A 19,712-nucleotide genomic window follows, 5' to 3' on the forward strand; every position below is an offset into this window, starting at 1 on the left:
CTCACCTACATCGTCCATATAGGACGACTCGGGAACTCAACTCCTACCCCGGGCAGCTCACCTATCCCCTTATGCCCAGGGGAAAGGTATCAAGCCGTTTGACAGCTGATGCTAGCTGTCAAACCGGCTTTTACGCGAAACAGGCGGGAGGCAGCAAACAGCTGCGACCGACGAAGACGCCTGCCACCGGAAGTCCCCATTTCCCCACAATGTACTTGCCTGAGCCTCTTTGCCTTCCTTGATCATTGCCTCTGCATTGGCTGACTGGCTCGCAAGCTTTTCCCATCCGGGAGTCCAAATATTGCTGGGTGAGATGCTGGAATTCCAATGGTTAGAGAGTGTTGAGGGGAAAACATTGTGGAAGAGCAACTAAATTGATCTGCTTTTATGTAAGAAATGCTTCACAATTCCGTATTCTTATTTTTATAAATGTAACCTTGTTAAATTAAATCAAAACTGCTTTACATATCTGCTAGTGCAGAGGTTGGCAGCATAGCACAAATGAACACCAGGGCATCTATCACCTGCAAAACTTCCACTCTGCAAATTCTGGCAACACAGCACAAACGAATACCAGGGCAAAACTGCCACCTTGCAAATCAACTCTTTTCCAAAAGTGAAAAATATTTAAGAATATCACGGGCCTGCTAAAAATATCATGGAGTGCTGTGAATCGTATACCAGAATGATAAAATCCCAAGGAGAATTCTGTATGTATTTATTTGGAAGCAAATTCTACTGATTTACTCTCAAGTAGCTTAGCTCTGCCCCGCCAATAAACTGGGGCTCCTTGGCTGATGTTTTAAAAGCTAAATTGGCAACCAGGAAATCCTTGTAAACTGGATTGGGGTAGTTAAAAAAGAAATACAGGTAGTCCTTAACCTACAACCACAATTGAACCCAAAATTTCTGTTGTTAAGCTAGACAGTCGCTAAGTGAATTTTTGCCCCATTTTATGATCTTTCTTGCCACAGTTGTTAAGTGAATCACTGCAGTTGTTAAGCTAGTAACAGGGCTGTTAAGTGAATTTGGCTTCTCCATTGACTTTGCTTGTCAGAAGATCACGAAAGGTGATCACATGAACCCAAGACACTGCAACCATCATAAATATGAGTCAGTTAACAAATACCTGAATTTTGATCACGTGACCGTGAGGATGCTGCAATGGTCGTAAGTGTGAAAAAGTTACCATGACATGAAAAAAGTGACTCGCAACCATTTTTCAAAAACAGTCATAAGTCACTTTTTTCATGTCATTGTAACTTTGAACGGTCACTAAACAAACTGTTGTTAAGTCGAGCACTACCTATAGAGGTAGGCAACCTTGGCTCTTTTATGACTCGTGGACTTCAACTCCCAGAATTCCGGAGCCAGCCATGCTGACTCGGGAATTCTGGGAGTTGAAGTCCACGAGTCATAAAAGAGCCAAGGTTGCCTACCCAAGAATACATTCTAGAAAAACAAACTAGCAAACCACTTCTGTAATCTTTCCAGAAAAGGATGTCCATTGTTTAAAACACAGTCCATCTAATTTCTCATTCTCTTTCGTAACTCTATCACATGTTCTATCATCTCTCTCTCTCTCTCTGTCTCTCCTATGTCTGTCCATCCATCCATCCATTCCAACAGGCAGGATGGAACCAGTGCCTGAATGGAACTATTTTCTATGTGGCTTTTCTGTTAAGGAATTAGTCCCCCCTGAATTCAGTGGCAATTTCAGACTCATCTGTGAATACAAGCTTGATTAGAGACCTCCAGTAGATGATTGAAGTGGGGGGGGGGGGACAACTGTCTGTTTTTCTAGCAAAAGGCTGCATCTCCTTGAAGTAATCTGTTGAGAGCCAAAGGTCTGAGGCGAAGGGCTGCACAAGATCATCAGGGGCTGCATTTGACCCGAGAGTTGCAGGTTGCCCATCCCAGCAGGAAAAAAAAAGACTCTTCTCTAATGTTGTTGTTTTTTGGGGGGGGGGATTATTTGTTAAATTCCAGAACTGATATTGAACCAGGATCTTTATCACAAGACATTTTGCAAAGGGCCACGTTTGCTAACCATGCAGGTCAAACAATATTACCTGTTGACTCTAACGCCATATTGGCTTTCATCTATAGCCATAGCTTTAGTCATCGCAATCACAGCACCCTGCAAATTGAAAGCATTGAGAAGTTATAAAGGGAATCAGCAACTTGACAATTTCTCTCCTGTCTATCAGGCCATCTTTTCACGTCATTAGCTTCCATCTACAGTACGACCTCCACCAAGGCAGGATTTGACAGAAAAGTTGATAAATCTCTCTCTCTCTCTCCCTCTCTCCCTCTCTCTCTCTCTCTCTCTCTCTCTCTCTCTCTCTCTCCCCCCCTCCCTCCCTCTCCCTCCCTCCCTTCCTTCCTCCATCCATCCACTATTAATGATCTTCAAATAATCTCAGGAAACCCTGACCCTGACACTCACTTGCTGATAAGCTGAAAGTAAGAATCCTTCAGTTAATTAAGTGGCTCTGTTCCTTGAAATGAATTTAGTTATTAAATTCTAAGGCAATTTAACCTTCCTGGAATTGGAAGGTTTTTTTTATCTTGCCTTTAGGCAAAAAAGCTCCCCCACACCACAACATGGAAAGCACTTCTAGCAGTTTAAACAAAATTACCAAAATAAGAGAAATACCTTGAACTGGAGCCTACAGTCCTCAGGAGCAGCTTGATACAGAGAAATGAGCAAAAAATATTTTCACTGGCAGAGATTTTATGACTTGGCAATCTAGATGAGAAAATGGACTTACAAAACCAGAACATTTTGATCTGGATTACCTTGGTTGCCACATATGGTACAGCTAACTTTTGTCCAAAATGACCAACGATGCTCGCAATGTTAATGATGTTTCCTTTCGTTTTCCGGAGGTAGGGCAGTGCAAACTGTTAACATCAAAATGAAGAGAAATGGAGAATTACAATAAGAAAGCATCATGTGATCCCCTTTTGTGCCCTCCTGACAAGCAAAGCCAATGGAGAAGCCAGATTCACTTAACAACCATGGCTGTTAAGTGACTTAACAACTGTCTCAGCAACAGAAATTTTGGTCTCAATTGTGGTCATTAAGTTGAGGACTAACTGTATTGTGTCCATATGACCACACAGTCCAAAGGAAAGAGCAGGCCATGAAAGGAAGTAGACTGTTCCTGCCCCTGTGACTTGCCCATTTCCTCACTAGGGAGAACGTAGTAAGGATCTAGGCAAGAAGAAAGAAGGTCCCATCAGGAATTCTGTATTGGTATCTCCCCAAAACTCTGCACCAATCCTTGATCTACAACTGTAAGGTAAGCAATGAGATGTAGGCCATACCAGTGTGGTAAAAAGCCACCTTGTATGCATATGTTGTGCTATTTGTGTATGTAGAAATATATATATGAAAAGCTACCTTGGCCATTAAGAAACAACTGACAACATTGAGGTCCATGAGATTGCGGAATTCTTGTGCAGACACATCATCGATTCTTTGATCGGGGGGATCTGTTTGGCAGAGAAAGAGAGAAAGGATATTGCATAGATCTATACAGATTGCCTTCCTGCCCGCTGGTGGATGTATTTTGCTTTTCTAGCACTGTAAAGTTTTTTATTCCAAATTCATCCCAAGGACCACACCTCACCCAGATCAGTTTGTACACCAATTAAAAGTCAAATAAAAGTCAATGTTATCCTTGCTGGTTCTCTTTCTTGTTTCTTCAAAGTGATGACCGAGGAGAACCAAATCAAGTCTCCACTTGACTAGAGCTCACTGGTTAATTACATTCTCTCTCTATCCATCTATCTCACAGGGTTGCTGTGGAGATGAAATTGGAGAGACTTTCACAGGGTGATGGAAATTGTAGCAGGGGAGTGTCAGGTTGAGGAAAGTATTCTGCTCATAAAGATAAACCAAAGAGAGAAGCCATCTAGAACTAAGGAGAAACTTCCTGACAGTTAGAACAATTAACCAGTGGAACAACCTGCCTCCAGAAGCGGTGAATAATCCAACACTGGAAGTTTTTAAGAAGAGACTGGACAGCCATTTGTCTGAAATGGTATAGGGTTTCCTGCCTGAGCAGGGGATTGGACTAGATGACCTCCAAGGTCCCTTCCAACATTAGTAGTAGTAGTAGTAGTAGTAGTAGTAGTAGTAGTAGTAGTAGTAGTAGTAGTAGTAGTAGTAGTAGTAGTAGTAGATCAACAGATGCCTTTACAGAAATCTACAGAGACTCAGTATGATAAAAGCTTCAAACAGAAACAATGGACAAAACCATCAAAATAAATAAGAATTAGGCTGGAGGTTCATTCTCCGAGCTTGTGGGCTGGTTTCCAAATGTTTTGTTATCAGTCTAGGTAACATCTTCAGCAGAGTTTAGGGGATGTCAGTGTCAGTGCTCCTCTGTTTATAAGGGCTCTGTGTGGTCAGTAGGTCTTGTGATAGGGAGATCACGTCAGGTGAGGTGAGGGTCTTGTGATGGGTCTTGTGACCTCCCCATCACAAGACCTACTGACCACATCAACAGAGGGACACTGACACTGACATCACCTGAACTCCCCTGAAGATATTGTCTAGCCTGGTAACGAAACGTTTGGAAACCCACCCACAAGCTGAGAGAATGAACCTCCAACCTCATTCTCCACCTGAGCTATAGCAAGACAAGCCCAATCATTTTGGAAATAACTCACGCCCGCCAGCATTGTTCACCAGGCAATCTAGTTGTCCATACTGTTCTATGGTCACCGACACCAACCTCTGTAGAGAAGGTACAGGGTAAAAAGAGAAAGATTTCAGGAATGTTAGGAATTGTGGTGGCGCAGTGGTTAGAATGCAGTATTGCAGGCTGACTGCCCACTGCCTGCAGTTCGTTCTTCACCGACTCAGAGTTGACTCAGCCTTCTACCCTTCCAAGTTTGGTAAAATGAGGACCTGGATTGTGGAGAGCAATATGCTGACTCTGTAAACCATTTAGAGAGGGCTGTAAAGCACTATGAAGTGGTATATAAGTCAAAGTGCTATTGCTATTGCTAAGTGGAAGAGAATCAAATTATCTGGCTCTTTAGGGGCTGCAACCTTCTTAAACAGCCAAGTCCAAGCATAAAGTTTTGTTATCAGTATGAAAAATGTGGACAGTTGGCGGCTACTGCCTGAGTAATAGAGGAAGGTAGATTTAAGGCAATTTTCTACAGATGTGGCCTGTGAAACTGTGATACAGCCATCTTTCTGAAGCTAAGCTAAGTACTAATACATCTACTTAGTATTAGTATTTGGATGGGAACCATGTGGAAAATCTGAGATGATAATGGCAGGTGGATATGTAAGCAGCTAAGTAGGGATCACAAACATATATTTGTACAAAGTAAAGACTAAAGAGAGATTAAGTAGTCATATTCAACCAATGAGAATGGGGAAGGATTTGACATTTTACCTATTCCTTCATTGCTGTTATTCAGGGGAATGTTGTCCCCAAACTTCTCTATAGATTATGAATTGCTATTGGAACTTTACAGACACTGGTTTCCACTTGTTCTGCACATTTACCCAAGAATCAGGATAGTGTAGATACACATGACCCTTTGAGCTGGCCCCGTGCTAGGTTTCCACACCGCACAAAATCATAAGTTTCTTTTATTTGTTGAACAAGCTAGATAAGGCCTCTTTGCTCAGAATACAAAGCCAGAAACCACAATTTACAAACCTGACTGGCTGAGTTTGCATTTCATGCTAAATCAAAACCAAATTTGTCACATGAAGAGTGTGCAATGTGTGAATCTAGTGGTTGCCTTTCAACTATTTTCAACTCAGCATTATATCCAAAACAAAGAATAGGGTGAAGAATCTTGATCAGGGTTTCCCAACCTTGGCAACTTTAACATGCCTGGACTTTCATCTCCCAAGATTCCCCAACCAACCATGCCGGCTGAGGAATTCTGGGAGTTGAAGTCTGCACTTCCTTAAAATTGCCAAGGTTGGGAAATCCTGGATTTGGTGCATCAGGGAGATTGGAGAGCAATGCCTTGACAAGGTGAACCAGGAGCATTGGACTTCAATGTGAGAAGTTCCACTGGAGAAGCTATGAGGAAAATGCAGAAGGTTCAAGAAAACCGTAAGAATATCATGGGCCTGCTAAACCACTTTTCTTCTCTCAGTTCCAGCCTACCTGCATGTCTGCTTCACAGAGGACATCACAGACCACAAAGCGGCCTTCTCCTGATCCACCTTCTGCAAGTTCCCTCTCAAGAACTTTTCCTTTTCCCTCTGCAAAGAGATGCAAAGTAGATTTAGCGCTGCCATAGGGAACTGTAAGGGAAGGATAACCATTTTCTCCCAAATTATTTATACCTGGAGTCTTTAGCTGCCTCTCTAGTTCCAGCCATGGTCCAAGTGAAGCTAACAGGTGTGCCACTCACACCTGAGAAATTGATTTCCACCAACCCCTGAAAAAATTTTCATAGCAGGATTTGAAAACATGAGGCCCAGAAGCTTCCATTATTAAAAAAATAAATAAATCTGCTTTTAGAATACAGTGGAAACATGGCTGGTTAGTCAATTGGAATTGGATGGTTACTACAGATTTGAATAATTAAATAAAAACAGGAATTAGGGTGTTTCCATCTTGCCCCAAGATCTACTCATGAGTAGCATTCTCAAATACAACCCCTTGTGAAAAGGCTTGTCCATTTTAATGCCAATTTACTAAGTTCACACCATTGACAAGACACGTTGCCAGTCTGGTAAGTATAATTGTTGTGAGTTTGTTTTAAACCAGGAAAATCTGCAGCCAAAGAGTTCTACCTGCTGTTAGGTCTAGCCCAGCATTATAGGGTTGGAAAGACTATTTTAAGCTGTCAAAGCAAATTGCCTACTCTATTTAACCAAGGAAGGAATTTAAACTTCAGGAAGAGGAATAGGAAGGCTGAGAGCTAACTCAGTTAGTACTAAGTTTAGATATTTTTCTTTCTTTCTTTCTTTCTTTCTTTCTTTCTTTCTTTCTTTCTTTTTCTTTCTTTTTCTTTTTTTTCTCTTTCTTTCTTTCTTTCTTTCTTTCTAAGCAAGATAGATGAGCTTACTTTATCGTTACATTGTGTGAATTCAGAAACAGTTTGATTCAATTTTTTTTAAAAAAACAACTCCCTTTATACGACTCTGCAGTTTCTTAATGCGGGATAGCGTCAGGGCAACTAGATAGAGCTGAATGTTTACTGGCTGCATGCCCTTCCTGACACCATGTGGCGTTCCCAGCAGGTATTTTTTTCCGCCACTAACTAGGATTGAATTCTCAACCTTCCAAGTGGCTTCACCACTAGGCCACTATACTACAGTTTGATTCAAGAACAAAATAAAATAGGTAACCAGAACCCAAGCCAAAGTTAGGTTAGTGAGCCTTAAATGATAAGTTTTTTACAGAATAGTTTACAGAATAACAGAGTTGGAAGGGACCTTATAGGTCAGGCACATCAAACTCGCGATGTCACATGACATCGTATGACATATCGTGACTTTTTCCCCATTGCCGGCAATGGGGTGGGCGCGGTTTCGGCGTGACACATCTGGCCTGCGGGCCAGCAGTTTGACATGCCTATTGTAGGTCATTAGTCCAACCCCCTGCTCAAGCAGGAGACCTTATAGTCTTGTGTGTGATGAATCCAGCATCCCGCAAATTGCTGCTCAATTAAAAAGGTCATTATTATATATTTTGCTTTCCTTAGGAAAGATCACACATCCCATTTTCCTAAATGAAAATCATCTCCCCAGAAAAAATTAAAATTGCCTTTGTAGCAAGTGGGCATGCTAGTGATTTAGTGAGTGTTTGATTTTTCTGGCCAGAAAATATTTATTTTTCTCATTGCTTTCATTTTTTTGCAAAGATAGATTGCTGAATTTTTACTTCTAGCAAAACTCCAAGAAATAGGTACTTACCTTCTTTCATCTAAAAATCAGAATGTGTCTTATAGCACCATGTGAGGATGATGGATTTTATTAAAAGACACATGCTGCCATGAACTATATCAATGATGGCAAACCTTTTAGAAACTGAGTGCCCAAAAACTGGCCCTGCCCCCACTCCACCACCACCCCACCCTGCCCCCACTCTGCCCCCCCATCCACCACCCCACCTGCCCAAAGGACCACTCACCGCCTCCAGGGCCCGCCGATCGCCCAGGCAGCCCAGCAGCGCTATGGCAGCCACACCCTCTGCCCGCGCCCTGCAGCATCAACTGTATGATGGGGTGTGAGGGCAGAGTCTTGTCTACGCTGTCTGGCTGTCATGTCCTTGGCTGCGCTGCTCCGTGTGGGCCACCCTCGAGGGCGACTCTCCTTCAGGGGGGCTGCTGGAGAGGAGGGGGTCGCGGGGGGAGGCAAGGCTGGGGTAACGGCACGTGTGCCCACAGAGAGGGCTCCGAGTGCCGCCTCTGGCACCCATGCCATAGGTTCGCCACCACTGAACTATATGTTCATCATTGCTTCATCTACATATTATTTTTCCTTAGAGATTTGGCAACTTCCTGTTTGTCCATACCTGGTACAGATAGTCCTTGACTTACAACAGTTCACTTTATGACCGTTCAAAGTTACAACCGCACTGAAAAATGTGACTTATGACCGTTTTTCACACTTATGACCTTTGCAGCATCCCCATGATCATGTGATCAAAATTCAGATGCTTGGCAACCGGTTCACGTTTAGGATCTTTGCTGTGTCCCAAGGTCATGTGATCCCCTTTTGCAAACTTCTGACAAGCCAAGTCAATTGTGAAGCCCGATTCACTTAATAACCGGGTTACTATCTTATCAACTGCAATGATTCACTTAACAACTGTGGCAAGAAAGGTTGTAAAATGGGGCAAAACTCACTTAATAAATGTCTCATTTAACAACAGAAATTTGGGGCTCAATTGTGGTCGTAAGTCGAGGACTACCTGTATTTCCTTTTAGTCTGTCACTCTGATTAACTCGGATGGGAGCAGGATCATAAATCATCCAGTATAAAGCGAGGATAGTGAGAAAGCTTCTAGGCCTCACCTTCTGATGCTGGTGCACAGAAGATCACTTTGGCTCCATGATGAACTGGAAAAGAAAAGAAACCGAGTGGGAGATGCTCAAGACAAACTCCAGTGACTTCATTCACCACACCACTTGATGAGCAATACAGGAAGGGCATATAGCAAGTTACAGCATATAGCAAGTTTTTGACTGTCAACTATTTGTTTAGTGACCGTTTGAAGTTACATCAGCACTGAAAACAGTGACTTATGTCTAGTCCTCACACTTATGACCATCAGAGCATTCCCATGGTCATATGATCGAAATTTGGGTGCTTGGCAACCAGCACGTATTTACGATGGTTGCAGCATCCTGGGAATTACGTGATCACCATTTACAACCTTACCACTGGTTTCCAACAAGCAAAGTCAATAGGGGAAGCTTAATAAAAATGTCTGGTTTACATAACAACTGCAGTGATTTGCTTAACAACCACGGGGAAAAAATTGTAAAATCGGGCATGACTCACTCAACAATCATCTTCCTTAGGAACAAAAATTCTGGTCCCAATTGTTGACTTAAATCAAGGACTACCTGTATAATATTGGTTCCTTTCACCCAATAACAGCTTATGAATATAGAAACTACGACATGTCAGACCAGAGTTTCTCAACTTTGGCAACTTTTAAAATATGTGAATTCCAACCCCCAGAATTCTGGAAGTTCAAGTCCACACATCTTAAAGTTGCCAAGGTTGACTATTGGTCCATTAGATTAGATTATTAGACTATTGGTCTATTAAATCAATATGACTTGGGGCAATTAGCTATAGTTTGAAAAGGCGTATGTTTCATTGCCTCCCACGTAAGTGGCAGCACCCAACTGTACCTTCACTGATCTTGAAAAATAAGCAGAGTAAGATCTGGTGATTACTTTGTTGGGAGATCACTAGGGAATCCCAAGACTTTGGGCTAAACTAGGGTATTGAAAAAATATCCTGGAAAAATATCGCAAGCCACTTCTGGATTGATAACATAAAACTGCAAATCATGTCCATTAGTCAGTAGGAGTCAAGATTGACTCAATAGAAACTTTCCCTTTATATGTTTGATTAAATTAAACTAATCCAATGATCATTAATTCCTAGCCCTTCCAAGCAACAAAGATGATTAGGGGACTGGAGGCTAAAGCATATAAGGAATGGCTGCTGTAATTGGGTATGTCTAGTTTAATGAAGAGAAGGACGAGGGGGGACATGATAGCAGTGTTCCAATATCTCAGGGGCTGCCCCAAAGAAGAGGGAGTTAAGCTATTCTCCAAAGCTCCTGAAGGCAGGACAAGAAGCAACGGATGGAAACTAACCAAAGAGAGAAGCAACCTAGAACTAAGGAGAAATTTCCTGACAGTTAGAACAATGAATCAGTGGAACAACCTGCCTCCAGAAGTTGTAGGTGCTCCAACACTGGAAGTTTTTAAGAAGAGACTGGACAGCCATTTGTCCTGCCTGAGCAAGGGGTTGGACTAGATGACCTCCAAGGTCTCTTCCAACTCTATTATTATTATTATTATTATTATTATTATTATTATTATTATTATTATTATTATTATTATTATTATTATTATTATTATTATTATTATTATTATTACTACTACTACTACTACTACTACTACTACTACTATTATTATTATTATTATTATTATTATTATTATTATTATTATTATTATTATTTTCTCCTTCAGTCATATTGGTGCCAGTTTAATGTAGTGGTTAAGGTGCTGGCCTAGAAACCAGGAGAGTTCTAGTTCCACTTTAGGCATGAAAGTGAGCTGGGTGACTTTGGGCCAGTCACTCTCTTTCAGCCAACCCACTTCACAGGGTTGTTGTTGTAGGAAAAATAGGAGGAGAAAGGAGTACTGAATATTTTCATCGCCTTGAGTTATTTATAAAGTAATAAAGGCGGGATAAAAATCTAATAAATAAATATTAAGTATTGTAATTTAGTAGCAATTTTGAGAGGGCCCTTGGCAGTTGCATCTAAAATGTTAAGGGAGACTGCACAATGTGTACTCTTGTTTTAAACCTTTGTAATCTGCTAAGAATCCTAAAGTTTATTACTCCCCCTATCCTATATTTAATTTTGTTCTTCGCTGTTGGCTCTCATTTTTTAAACTAAGGTGTTTATAATCATTATATTGTATATTGTTTAACATTAGGTGATTAAAGAGCTACTTTCTAAGTTTCTATGAACTGGCTTGGGGGAGAATACTTATTTTTAAAGGTAGAACAGAAACCAAATAATTTTAATTCATTTTCAGCTATGGCGAAAAACTGGGAACGGAAACTGAACTGAAAGAAATACCAAAGCTAATTCATTAAAATCTATTTCTACCCTTGAACTATGGAAAAGTTTGAAAATACAGGTAGTCCTTGATTTACAACAGTTCATTTATTGACCGTTCAAAATTACAATGGCACTGAAAAAAGTAACTTATGATCGTTTTTCAAACTTACAACCCTGGCAGTATGCCCATGGTCACATGATCAAAATTCAGATGCTTGGCAACTGACTCATATTTATGACGGTGGCAGTGTCCTGGGATCATGTGATCCCCTTTTGTGGTCTTCTGCCAAACGAAGTCAATAGGGAAGTCAGATTTGCTTAACAACTGTGTTACTAACTTAATAACTGCAGTGATTCACTTAACAACTGTGGCAAGAAAGATCATAAAATGGGGCAAAATTCACTTATCAAACATCTCGGAAATTTTGGGCTCAGTTGTGGTCTTAAATTGAGGAGTACCTGTATCAGTGGTGGGATTCAGCCAGTTTTCATCTCTTCGGCAGAACGGTAGCTAATTTTTTGTTGCCCAGGCCCAGAATAGACTTCCGGAAGTGGCATCCACACAGAGAACCGGTTGTTCACATATTTGAATCCCACCACTGACTTGTACTATAAATATCCACATATAGAGAGAATCTCCATTAATTTCTGAACAGAAATTCAGTTTTCTGAATTTATTTTGTTCCTCATTTGGCAGCATGGATAGAATCTCTCTCTCTCTGTGTGTGTGCTCATCAGACAGACAGGATGTTGTTTCAATCTGTTTCCTGGACGGAACGGGCTTTCTGACACCACAGGCAGAATTTGTTCTGCTAGTGAAGTGTTTCTCAACCTTGGCAAATTTAAGCTGTGTGGACTTCAACTCCCAGAATTCCCCAGTTGACTGATTGAGCAACACTGTATACAGACTAGTAGTTAATCTTTGAACAGAGGGGCTCATGCTAAAAAGGCTGATATCAGGAACTGATAATTGGGAAAAATACACATTCCAAAGTCCTGCAGTTTACACAACGGTTGGATTCACACAAAACACTAAACCCTTTGATTACCACACAGAACCATGTTTCAGCCGAAAAAGATTCTTTCATTTTCTTTAATAGCATCTTAAAGGCTAATGAATTTATATATGCTAAGCCTCTAACTAAATGGCAATGCTGTTCAGGTGTAGTCCCCGATAGCGGATGCTGCTGCGGGGGGATGGGGGGGAAAGGAATTGGAGTTCCTTGAATTTAAACAATCCAGAGACAATCGTGCCTCTGGGCACATAAAGAGTTCACCTCTTTCACTCCAAATTTCGTCTACTCTAGACCTTCTCCAGTTCAACACAGTAACTTTGAGGATAAAGTTTCAAGTCAGACGCTGCACTGAAGATCCAAAGACTTTTTTGGGGCGGTGTAAAATTTTCCTGCTCCTCTTCCCACTCCCCACTCCATCTCCCTAATCTCACCAAATTCTCTCACGATGCCTTCGCCAATGCCGCTGGTCCCTCCCGTCACTATGACGACCTTGTCCGGGTACCGCTGCCCACTTGCCATTCCGGCTGCGATCGAAATCAACCCCGGTTTCCAAGCGATCCAGCTAATTTTCGGACACAAAGTTTCAGTTTCCCGTGGTTTCGACACTTACGCATGCTCCTTCGCCAGCGGCATGCTGGGAAATTGAGTCTTTTTGTTCTCAGCTGTTTTCATTAGGGGAAAAAAAAAACCCGTCATAATTCACTTACTCCGAAGCAGTAAGAGGAAATAGGAGTGCGGTAATTTTATTTGTTTCATCATTTATGTGCAATCATACATGTACAAGGTACAGAGTTAAAATATGAAAATTAAAAGCATGCTTACTCTATCAAAGAGAAGGATTAGCGGGGAAATGATAACCACCTTCCAGTACTTAAGGGGCTGTCATAAGGAGATTGACTTATTCTCCAAGGCACTAGAGGGCAGAACAAGAAGTAATGGGTGGAAACTTACTAAAGAGAGATCCAACCTAGAAGTAAGGAGAAATTTTCTGACCGGAGTTGTAAGTGCTCCATCACTGGAGGTTTTCAAAAATAGATTGGACAGTCATTTGACTGGGATATATAAAGTCTCCTGCTTCGAGCAGGAAGTTAGACTAGAAGATTAGATTCTATGTTCTATGTTTGCTGCGGAATTCTGGGAGTTGAAGTCCACACATCTTAAAGTTGGCACAATTGAGAAACACTGCTCCAGACTAGTTGTAATTTTATAACAGTTTTATGAAACTGGAGTTTCATGGGCCACGGTTAACCACTGCAGGACTTGTGGTCCACACTCAGGACCTTCCAAAAGATGCTGCTAAATTGGAATCTTTATTATATCAGAGAAATCTTATTAAATAAATGGGAAACAATGCGGACTGAATTAATTTCATCTTAATGAAACTCACATGAAAAGGGAGTGGAATGAAGTTTAATTTTGCCCTGACAATACCTATCTTTTGGAATATGGTCTCCAGCATTTCATTCGAGTGCTGCCACTAACTTTTCAAAAGTTGTGTCTTCCTGATTGCTGATAGGATGAAACCCAATTACATCAAATATCAATGAAAAGGAATGAAACAAAGAGAGGAAGCTTCTTACTTGTACTTACCTGGTAAAGATTGTTGTTGTTAGTTGCAAAGTTGTGTCTGACCCATCATGACCCCATGGACAATGTTCCTTCAGGCCTTCCTGTCTCTACCATCTTCTGGAGGCCATTTAAGCTCACGCCTACTGCTTCAGTGACTCCATCCAGCCACCTCATTCTCTGTCCTCCCCTCCTTCTATTGCCCTCAATCTTTCCCAGCGTCAGGCCCTTCTCCAGTGAGTCCTTTCTTCTCATTAGGTGGCCAAAGTATTTGAGTTTCAACTTCAGGATTTGGCCTGCTAAATAGTAGTCAGGGTTGATCTCCTCTAGGACTGACCGGTTTGATCGCCTTGCAGTCCAAGGGACTCACAGGAGTCCTCTCCAGCACCATAGTTCAAAGGCCTCAATTCTTTGGCGCTCAGCCAAATGTAAAGTCATTTCCCCTCTCATATCCCTTAGCTTTCATCTCAAGTTTCAATCTGTTGAATTCATCATCCCTCCTCACCAAATTGTCATTATGGAAACCAGAAGGATTGGCTGGCATCCTATTTTCCATCTCCGTTTTGCTGCAATTGGGCACGTGAAAGGCTGAAATAACCATGCTAATTATCTTCAGCATTGTTTCCAGTGGCTCTAAAAGGTTTTGGGTGTATTCAGAGATGAGATGAGATGAGATGTAGGTAGGTAGGTTGGGTAATTTTTTGACTTTAGTTTACAGGTAGTCCTTGACCTATGACCTCAACTGAGCCCAAAATTGCCCAAAATTTCTGTTGCTAAGCAAGATTGGGGAACTCTGCTCTACAGTGATTCCTCTTCTGATCCTTTCGGTTAATAGGAGTTGACCCACAGAACTCTAGAAGCAGGCAAATGCCTACAGGACATATTATCCTGAGTTCCTGCTGGAAAAATATGTTTCAATATTCTCTGAATTGCATAACCACATTTTGGCAAATTCATTCTATTTTCAGATCTATTTTCTTAAGTAATGTTCCACTCACAAAACTAGAAAGCCAAAGGAGATAGTTGGAACTCTGCTCCTGGATTATCACTGTCTAAACACAATATAATTTGCAGATAGAACATTGCTTTAAAAAAAAGGCACATGCCAAAAGACTCAAGGAAAGAATTAGAATAGAATAATAGAATAGAATAGAACAGAACAGAATAGAAATAGAAATCTGGAAGGGACTTTGGAGGTCTTCTAGTCCAGCCCCCTGCTCAAGCAGGAAACCTATACCATTTCAGATAAGTGACTGTCTAGCTTCTTCTTAAAAAGAGAATGGGATGAATTGCCCAAAATGTCATTGTTTCATTGCTTCTAATACATGTTCCCCCAAGATCCAATTATTCCTATTTCTTTTGTTTCTTGTAAGCATATGTGTATCTATATATAAAAGGGAAATTGGGTGTAAAGTATTCATTATTATTTGGAAGTAGCTGGGTGGTATAATGCTGAGATGCATTTTCTTAGATCTATACATTGAAAAAATCTTTACATTCTAAAGCGAACTTATAAAGAACAGATAGACAAATTATTTGGAGCATAAAACAGTGTAGCTAAATTAAATGTGGAAAGGAAGTCCCTTGCTAGGCATTGAAGTTACTGATTTCACTTACTTGGAATGTAGAACAAGTTTTCAGATGTTAGTTTTGAAATCTTTCCTGCTCCAAAGTGAATGACTGTTTCCAAATCTTAATCCAGGGGTCTTCAAACTTGACCCTTTTATGACTTGTGAACTTCAACTCCCAGAATTCCTCAGCCAGCGTGCCTGGCTAAGGAATTCTGGGAGTTGAAATCCACAAGTCATAAAAGGGCCAAGTTTGAAGATCCCTGTCCTAATCTGTCAACACCACTCAATGAACAGGCAAAGGCTCAGAAATATATTATGTTAAACCGTTTATTGATTATACAAATTGGAATAATTCACACATGGAAAGGCTTAGTGTTTACGTCTGAGGAAGTTCTCGCAGTAGCTGGCACATTCTCCTTAAATACAGTAGAAAGATTCTAATTCTTAAGAGGGAATTATAATTCTGCATGGAAAGACAGGTGCTTCAACAGAGTAAGGAGCTGTTACAACAGGAGTCTTTGACTGCTTTGCTCAGATTCTTGAGTTGTTGTGCTCCAGGATACAATTTTGAGTGCTGTTTGCTTAACCTCTTAACAAAGTCTGTATAAGAATCTCTTAGACAAGGACAAATTTTGCAGCTAATCTTACCTCAGCAATGTGGCTAAGTAGGCCTACCAAATCTGTTGGGATTGTTAGACAGACTTTAAGGCTGCCAGATAAGTCCAGACAAACACAAGCTGGCAGTCAAGAATTAGGATTTCTGCTTCTCTTTGCTTATCTCTACTGGTTGCCCACATGTTGTAGCCTAGGTACCACAGGCTTAGTATTTTAATATTTTTTTCTTCCTATTTGATTCTTGAAGATTGTTTAGAAAGTCCCTGCAGTTTTTTTGGCAAGTTTTTTTCCAGAAATGGTTTGACACTGCCTTTTTTGAACTGAGAGAAACTGACTGGCCCACGGTCACCTAGTTGGCTTTGTGCTAAGGCAGGGCTAGAACTCCACAGACTTCTGGTTTCTACCCTGATTCTTTAACCAGTACACCAAACTGGCACTCACATTATGGTTTAATTCTCATCATGTTTAATTCTCCAGGTAGCTTCCAAGTAAGCAAATCCTTCATCCAGGCTCCTACATTTCAGACACCAGAAATGGAAGAAAATGTCCGTCGTCAATAATTCCTATCACTTTTTCTTCTTCAGCTTTTCTAGCTAGCTCTTTTTCTTTTGTCATTTATTTCTGAAATCAATCCAATGTATTCTCACTTCCCACACTTCTCATCACTTTCCTGTTCTGTGACCTTACTGTTTGCTGCGGCTCTAGGCAAAATGGCATGTCCATTCTGATCAATAACTATGGGATGTGCTCCTGCACAGGCCACCAACTGTTTGTACTGGGAATGAGTCAGCCAGTCTTGAGTTGCATTCAAAGCATAAATCACTGCCTTTGTTTTAAGAGGCACCAATTTTCATGAGAAACATTCCTTGTGCTTGCTAGGACAGATCCAAATGTTTTTCCAACACAAGCCATTGCCCAATCATTCTCCCCACACAATCACACTATTCTTTCTCTTCCCAATTGGAGATAAAACTCCCAGTCACAGATCTTAGTGGCAATTTCCTTGCTATATTTTCTTCTTCTTATGCAAGTACAGCTGCTTCTTGAGTCATCTAGAAGGAGCGCTTGCATTTCCACAGGGCTTTCCAAGAAAATAATCCTTATCTCTGAAACCCATCCCTATTTACAGGAAAAAAAGATACCTATTTACAACCCAAAAGACAGCCAGAACAAACCAAATTATGAAAAGGAATCAGCAGTCAGATGCAATTGCTGAAAAAAACCTCTGTGTTCTTATATTCACACACACACACTCGGAATGCTCAAATATCTTCCATTCTTATATGAAAAAGGTTTTTTTTTTCCAAAATTGCAATCTGGGGGTTAAATGATGTCTCAAAAATGCACTGAAACATAGATGCTTGCAAGATGGAATGAGAAATTGCCTTTCTGAAGCCAGAAATTTCTGCAAAGTTGTAAGCAAAAGTGAAATGCGAATTCTAGTCCCACCTTAAGCATGAATGCTGGCTGGGTGACTTTGGGACAATAACTAGGAGATGGTAAGTTCTAGTCCCACTTTCGGCATGAAAACCAGCTGGGTGACTTTGGGACAATAACTCTCTCTCAGCCCAACTCACCTTATAGAATTATTGTTGTGGGGAAAATAGGATGAGGAAGAAGTATTAGTTATGTTTGCCATCTTGAATTATTTATAAAAATAATAAAGGTGGGATTTATCAAATAATAAAGGTGGGAATCTTTAAAAAAATGCAGGAAGTATTAGTATCATCCAGCTAGGATGTACAGTATGATATGTCTTCGGAATGGCTTTGCTGAATATGAACGAGTATTTACAGAGACCAATAGTCAGGGATATCCATTAATGTCTACCTTTTTTATCAAACACTTGTGCATCTTTAAGCATGGTAATCTTATGTTTTTAGGAGTATCCCACTACAAACAGGCATCTGCACCTGGATAGCGTAGCTTTTTTTTCCTTAAAGGGAAAACACTTCCTACTGCTGTCTCCTTAGGCAATCTTGGTGGATTTTGACCTCCTAAACAACAAGGAGTTAAGAGCATTCTCTGCCATAACTACTAAATTTCTTGAACATGTATAGATTTAAAATTGTGTGCTCCCATTTCCCAACCCAGTATGTAAATCTGTAGACCAGTGTTTCTCAACTTTGGCAACTTTAAGATACATTGAAATCCACATATTTTAAAGCTGCCAGGGTTGAGAAACACTGCTATAGACCAAGATCATGGAACTCATCATGATTTATTTCAGGGAGTGTCTAGGATTGCAGCAACAATGAAAGCTAAAAAAAAACAAAAACATGATTTTTCTAGACTGGATGAGTTGGGGAGAAAGTAACTGAAAAAAGTTGGCTGAGAAATATAGATGATATGCTGGAGATGTTCATATGCAGGAGATATGGTGTTTCTGACCTAAAAGGCCAAGATTTTAACTGTTCTTGTTTTGAATATTTCTAGGGTTTAGAGCAGGCAACCATCTCCAGGGGCTTGTCACTATTCTTTTATCACACTTTAAATCATCTCTGCCCACTTCATTTAAAAACTTGATTTTATCAAGGTGACCTTGACAGGCTGTGTCACTTCTCCAAAATATGCTGCCACCTGTTGAGGCTCACTTCTCCAATGGATGCATCTACCATTGTTTAGGCTCTGATTACCGACTAGCTTTTGATCAGCTGCCCACATCTCTAAGTCCCATACAGGAGGCAGAACCCAATTGGCCGTTCTGCAATAACATGTGTTCCAATTGGTCGGCTGAGGCAAAGGTTCCTCCCAATGAGGGCCGCTAAATAGGAATGGCTCCTCTCTGGCTGAGTCAAACAGATGAGGTGTCGGCTGTGGAGTCTTCATTTTGGATGACAACCAATTTTCCTTGCAAGGACAAGGCAAGGACCAGTCAGAAGCTTCTGAGGCACTCGACAATGGTTTGGTTGCTTGGGGTGAAGCTGGCATCTGATTTGCAACATTAGAGTTGGTGCTGCAGCTGGGATTTTGAGCAACTGTTTGATGGTGTCCAGCTGTTGTGTTGCTAGAGTCTAGCTTTATGCAGGTGCCATCCCCAGGAAAATAGTGATGGTTCAAGCCATCTTGTGAGGCACCCAAATCATCTAGGGAGGAGCGAGAACTGGTCCTTCCTGGGGAGAAAAGGACAGGAACTATATTAGGAAACCTTGATCTACCAAGCACTCAAGCTCTGTGGACAATAGACATAATCACTTGACATACAAGATAGTCAATAGTTTCAATAGGAGGGCAACAATAGCCAACTTTGGCTGATCTGGAAGCTACAGCAGAGTCAGCTCTGGTTAGTGAATGGTGGGGGAGATGTCCAGAGAATGATAGGGCAATTGGCTAGACTAGAGTAACTAATGATAGTGAATTGTGGCTACCAGATGAGAAGCCCTCAGCACAATATTGTGAGCTATTGCTCCATTCAAATCTTGTGGGATGTAGCAGAGCCTTGGGTGCAAGGCCCCAAAACACCAAAGTCAACTCTGATTGGGAAGCTACAAGACAGCCACAAATCATATTTTTACATTTCTAACAAGCTGCACAGAAATTCGGAGGGCTATTTGTGGCCTCATTTTTAAAGTTCGGCACATAGCTTTAATTAAAAATATTGAAAAGGAGAGAGCAAAAACAAA

At 41.0% G+C, this 19,712-nt stretch overlaps 2 protein-coding genes across 2 annotated transcripts in view; both read right to left on the minus strand.

Moving 5' to 3' along the window:
- HSD17B14 (hydroxysteroid 17-beta dehydrogenase 14) overlaps positions 1-12,953 on the minus strand; it is a 16,040-nt gene extending 3,087 nt beyond the window's left edge. The window contains exons 1-8 of the mRNA XM_015810264.1: positions 12,769-12,953; positions 9,019-9,063; positions 6,156-6,253; positions 4,684-4,750; positions 3,410-3,501; positions 2,803-2,907; positions 2,073-2,140; positions 220-316 (exon numbers count right to left, since the gene is read on the minus strand). Of these exons, the coding sequence (XP_015665750.1) occupies positions 220-316; positions 2,073-2,140; positions 2,803-2,907; positions 3,410-3,501; positions 4,684-4,750; positions 6,156-6,253; positions 9,019-9,063; positions 12,769-12,856 (660 nt within the window). The 5' untranslated portion in view covers positions 12,857-12,953. The remainder of the gene's footprint in view (positions 1-219; positions 317-2,072; positions 2,141-2,802; positions 2,908-3,409; positions 3,502-4,683; positions 4,751-6,155; positions 6,254-9,018; positions 9,064-12,768) is intronic.
- A 5,598-nt stretch (positions 12,954-18,551) lies between these two features.
- Positions 18,552-19,712, minus strand: part of PLEKHA4 (pleckstrin homology domain containing A4) — a 33,491-nt gene continuing 32,330 nt past the window's right edge. Inside the window, exon 21 of the mRNA XM_029283021.1 lies at positions 18,552-19,202. Coding sequence (XP_029138854.1) covers positions 18,604-19,202 — 599 coding nt within the window. The 3' untranslated portion in view covers positions 18,552-18,603. The remainder of the gene's footprint in view (positions 19,203-19,712) is intronic.

Source organism: Protobothrops mucrosquamatus, unplaced genomic scaffold, assembly GCF_001527695.2.
Source record: "Protobothrops mucrosquamatus isolate PMUCROS unplaced genomic scaffold, P.Mucros_1.0 scaffold8, whole genome shotgun sequence".
NCBI classification, from domain to species: domain Eukaryota; kingdom Metazoa; phylum Chordata; class Lepidosauria; order Squamata; family Viperidae; genus Protobothrops; species Protobothrops mucrosquamatus.